This window comes from Penaeus vannamei, chromosome 18 (genome assembly GCF_042767895.1).
Source record: "Penaeus vannamei isolate JL-2024 chromosome 18, ASM4276789v1, whole genome shotgun sequence".
Taxonomy (NCBI): domain Eukaryota; kingdom Metazoa; phylum Arthropoda; class Malacostraca; order Decapoda; family Penaeidae; genus Penaeus; species Penaeus vannamei.
In genome coordinates, this window is record NC_091566.1 from 836153 (window position 1) to 841152 (window position 5000).

The 5000-nt window shown below is 38.1% G+C and overlaps 1 protein-coding gene across 1 annotated transcript in view; it reads left to right on the plus strand.

Annotated features, from left to right (window-relative positions):
- Positions 1–5000, plus strand: part of LOC113825038 (carboxypeptidase B-like) — a 12577-nt gene that overhangs the window by 4830 nt on the left and 2747 nt on the right. The window contains exons 6-11 of the mRNA XM_070133460.1: positions 152–305; positions 810–955; positions 2384–2474; positions 2754–2866; positions 3666–3755; positions 4707–4791. Of these exons, the coding sequence (XP_069989561.1) occupies positions 152–305; positions 810–955; positions 2384–2474; positions 2754–2866; positions 3666–3755; positions 4707–4791 (679 nt within the window). The remainder of the gene's footprint in view (positions 1–151; positions 306–809; positions 956–2383; positions 2475–2753; positions 2867–3665; positions 3756–4706; positions 4792–5000) is intronic.

Consider the following 5000-nt stretch of genomic DNA (forward strand, 5'->3'; position numbering starts at 1 on the left):
TCTATTATTTTTCTATTTTTTCTATTTTTGCTATTACATAACCTGCCTGACTTTTTTTATTTTTTGCTATTACATTACCTGCCTGATGTGCTTATTTCCTCATTATTATTTACAAAAAATCCTTAAACCCCTGAACCTTTTCCCTGTTCAGATCGTATCCTACGTAGAGGGCCTGCCTCAGAAGTACCCAGAGCGGGTTCAGCTGCGGGTGGCGGGGATGAGCGAGGAAAACCGACCGATTTACGTCGTGGTTGTCGCGTCAGCCGCAGCCAAAGCGGACGAGCCGGTCATTGTCGTCGATGGAGGTCAGTGTCGCTGTGCCATTCTGCGTGTGCACGTGTGTATATATATATATATACATTCATACATATGTACATATATACATACATACATATATCTATCTATCTATCTATCTATCTATCTATCTATCTATCTATCTATCTATCTATCTATCTATCTATCTATCTATCTATCTATCTATATATATATATCTATATATATATATGTATATGTATATACATATATATATATATATATATATATATATATATATATATATATATATATATATATATATATATATATATATATATATATATATATATATACACATATACATACATACATATGTATGTATATATGTATATATATATATATAATATATATAATATATATATATATATATATATATATATATATATATATATATATATATATATATATATATATATATATATATATACGCACATGCATGTTTCCTGTCGAACACAATTCTCCTGCTCGATTTTTAAACCTTTCACTGCATCCAGGAGCGCATGCGCGAGAGTGGGTGAGCCCTGCGGCGGCGCTGTTCCTGGTGAGCCGCCTGCTGGAGTCGCCGGCCCTCGCGCAGGGCGTCGAGTGGCGCATCCTGCCGCTCCTCAACCCCGACGGCTACGTCTACTCTTGGACGGACGTAAGAGGCCAGGCTGTGGAGTGAAGGGCTTGCATGTGGCAGTTTCCGCTAGGGTGTTGGGCTTTCTCCCTCATGCCCAGATGTATATATTTCCTTTTTTTATTTGTTTATTTATTTATCTTATTTATTTATTTATTTATTATTTTTTACACGGCATTCCAGTATAATTTTTTTTCAACTTGAAGGGGCTGTTGCGCTCGAAACCGAAGTTCGTCAGTTATGATCGTATTATGATTTTTTAATATGTTATACATACATATAAAGTGATAAACACCACCAAGTTTCATATCATTTGGATAATAAAATATGAAATTATGAACAATCACAAAATCTTAAAAATCACACACCCATTGAACAAACTTATTGTAAAAAATACCACTTATACTCTATAGCAGTACCTAAAACTTGCAAAGACCAGAATTTTTTATTTCCTTCTAGTTTAGTGGGATTTTTTTTTCTAAATGTTCAGTGAACATAAAGATATAATATATGATCATCTATTACCTAAAATGAAAATCGACTTCAACAAAAACATCACAAATTTATTCAGCTTTCAAATGACCCAACCCCCTTTAGAATCGCCGAAGTAATTATGGGTGAATTTTAAACATGTTGACAAAAGTGTAGTTTTGAGATATTTGGTTCCGAAGTTTAGGATACTCTACCCTCGATTTTTTTTTTCTTCTTTTTTTTTTTTTTTAGAATTCGTAACTCTGCGTCAATCTTGCAGCATTCTATGGCATTCACAGGGTATTCTGAAGTGTAGCTGGTACATGGTCCCCTCTTTTGCAAAGTACTAATGATAACTGCACATGATTGTAGAAGTACCGCATATCACCACAGGCTTTGCAGTGTCTAACCTGACCATGTGAGGTATCTAGTATAAACAGTTGCTGCAGCTGTGATTAAGAAGTATTTATCATATTACGTTTATTAAATACTAAAATAACATCTACAATTAGTCCTCTTATTATGTGATATGGGCCTATGTCTGCGATATGGTGTCGTGGAGGTAGGAGCTGGCAACCTTTCCCTCTGATTTTTTGGTGGTGTTTTGTCTCGCAGATCCCCAGTCTTGACGATCAGCTGATAGGTAAACATCAGCTGATCGTTGCCAGCTAGATTTAGTTATAACTCCTTTGCTTTTACGTATTTAACAAAAATATTACGTCGCGGGATTGCCAAAGCCCACTAGATTACAGATTTTTGTTCATATTTTCGAGTATTTTTGAAATTTTTCGTCGCTACCTATTCCTACTCAATTCTACTTTTAAATATCTTTGATTCTGATTGATCGGAGTGAATGCCGCACTTGGAAAAATACCCAAAGTGTTACATCGGAATGGGTGAGTCAGACTGCCCGGTGAAACAACACTTAGCGTTTAGTTCTTCTTCTCAGTCGTTGCGCTCACCGAAGCTTCCTTTCAGAATCGACTTTGGCGCAAGAACCGAGCCAAGTTCGAAGGACATGACTGCATCGGGGTCGACCTGAACAGAAACTTCGATTACGCATGGGGAGGTATGTATGGATTCTTTGGACGACCTTCTGATATTCATACAAACATTACATATAAAACACATTCAGACAAAATTAACCGTGAACATATAAGAAATATATATTTCGCATCTCGTACATATAAACACATTCAGACAAAATTAACCGTGAACATATAAGAAATACATATTTTGCAACTAGTTTCACTTGCACTTCGATGGTTTTGCTAATCAACAAAAGCGTTGACATACAACCCTAACGAGTCGGCATTCCCTCTCCCCCTTCCCCCCCCCCTCGACACAGGCCCCGACTCGAGCCCCAACCCCTGCACGTCCATCCACATGGGTCGCCAGCCGTTCAGTGAGCGAGAGTCGAGGGCGGTCCGGGATGTCGTGCTGGAGGGGAACCGCACCCAGGTGGGGGCCGCGGCGGTGGATTTCTTTCTTTCGGTCTTTTTGTGTGTGTTCGTGTGTGTGTGTGTGTGTGTGTGTGTGTGTGTGTGTGTGTGTGTTTGTGTGTGTCCGTGTGTGTGTGTGTGTGTGTGTGTGTGTGTGTTCGTGTGTGTTTGTGTGTGTGTGTTTGTGTGTGTGTGTCCGTGTGTGTATGTGTGTGTGTGTGTGTGTGTGTGTGTGTGTGTGTGTTTGTGTGTATGTGTGTGTGTGTTCGCGTGTGTGTGTGTGTGTTGTTTGTTTGTTTGTTTGTGTGTGTGTGTGTGTGTGTGTGCGTGTGTGTGTTTGTGTGTGTTTGTGTGTGATCTTACGTTAAAACTAAGAAAGCGCTAATGTGAAGCGAAGCTCACTATGTAAACTGCATGTCTAACAGGTACAGAGTTACATGAAATACATTTTTCTAAAAAAAAAAAAAAAAAAACACAAGAAACACGAACTCTATCAAGTAAACTCTCTCTCCCTCTCTCTTATTTATCTCTTTATCTTGTCTATTCTTAGATTTTAAACATCAAATATTACTCTGAAACTGAATGTTCATTTGTCTCCTTTTTAAAGAACATATCGTAACCCTGTACTTGTCTGTAGACTTGCGCTGATTCCATCTTGAAATCAGGGTACAAAACGTAGGAACGAAAACGTATTTAATACAGAAAAAAATCTCAAGACGATAGATCCCGCATGTGCGTGTGTGTGAGTGTGAGCCCGAGTGATGTGTGTGTGAATCCAAAGAGTTAAATCCCCCGTGTGGGCTGCTCTCGGCTTGCAGGTGTACGTGACTCTACACAGCTACGGACAGGAGATAATCCTTCCCTGGGTGTCGACCTTCACCGCAGTTCATCCGAATCACGAAAACATGGTAAGTTTTTTTTTTCCATTATTACTTATTCTATTTTTATATTTTTATATTTTTCCATATTCTAGGAGTTATTCTATATCATAGGAGTTATTGCTTTTATATTATTTCCATATTCTAGGAGTTATTACTTCTATATCATTTCCATATTCTAGTTATTACTTCTATATCATTTCCATATTCTAGGAGTTATTACTTTTATATTATTTCTATATTCTAGGAGTTATTACTCCTATATCATTTAAATATTCTAGGAGTTATTACTTCTATATCATTTCCATATTATATTCTATATCATTTCCATATTACTTCTATTTTCTCTACTCTACAAGAAGGGACACTGACGTCCTCATTCTGGCTAAAAAAAAACAAAAAAACACCGGCAGAGTTGGAGGAAACGACCTCAATTCTCCTTTCTCCGCCATTTCCATATTACTTATATTTTCTCTACTCTACAAGAAGGGACACTGACGTCCTCATGCTGGCTAAAAAAAACAAAAAAAAAAAACACCGGCAGAGTTGGAGCAAACGACCCCAGTTCTCCTTTCTCCGCCATTTCCATATTACTTCTATTTTCTCTACTCTACAAGAAGGGACACTGACGTCCTCATTCTGGCTAAAAAAAAAACAAAAAAAACACCGGCAGAGTTGGAGGAAACGACCTCAGTTTCTCCTTTCTCCGCCATTTCCATATTACTTCTATTTTCTCTACTCTACAAGAAGGGACACTGACGTCCTCATTCTGGCTAAAAAAAAAACAAAAAAAACACCGGCAGAGTTGGAGGAAACGACCTCAGTTTCTCCTTTCTCCGCCATTTCCATATTACTTCTATTTTCTCTACTCTACAAGAAGGGACACTGACGTCCTCATGCTGGCTAAAAAAAACAAACAAACAAACAAAAAAAACACCGGCAGAGTTGGAGCAAACGACCTCATTTCTCCTTTCTCCGCAGAGTCGTGTTGGCGAAGGGATGGCCAGGGCGATCGAGGCCAACGACGGCACCAAGTATCGGGTCGGGAATGGCCAAAGCTTTCTCTGTAAGCAACGGCGTCTGCCATTTCGTGCAATGATGATCTGCTTAGGGGAGTTATTGCTTCTATGTCATTTCCATATTCTAGGAGTTATTGCTTCTATGTCATTTCCATATTCTAGGAGTTATTCTATGTCATTTCCATATTCCAGGAGTTATTGCTTTTATATCATTTCCATATTCTAGTTATTACTTCTATATTATTTCCATATTCTA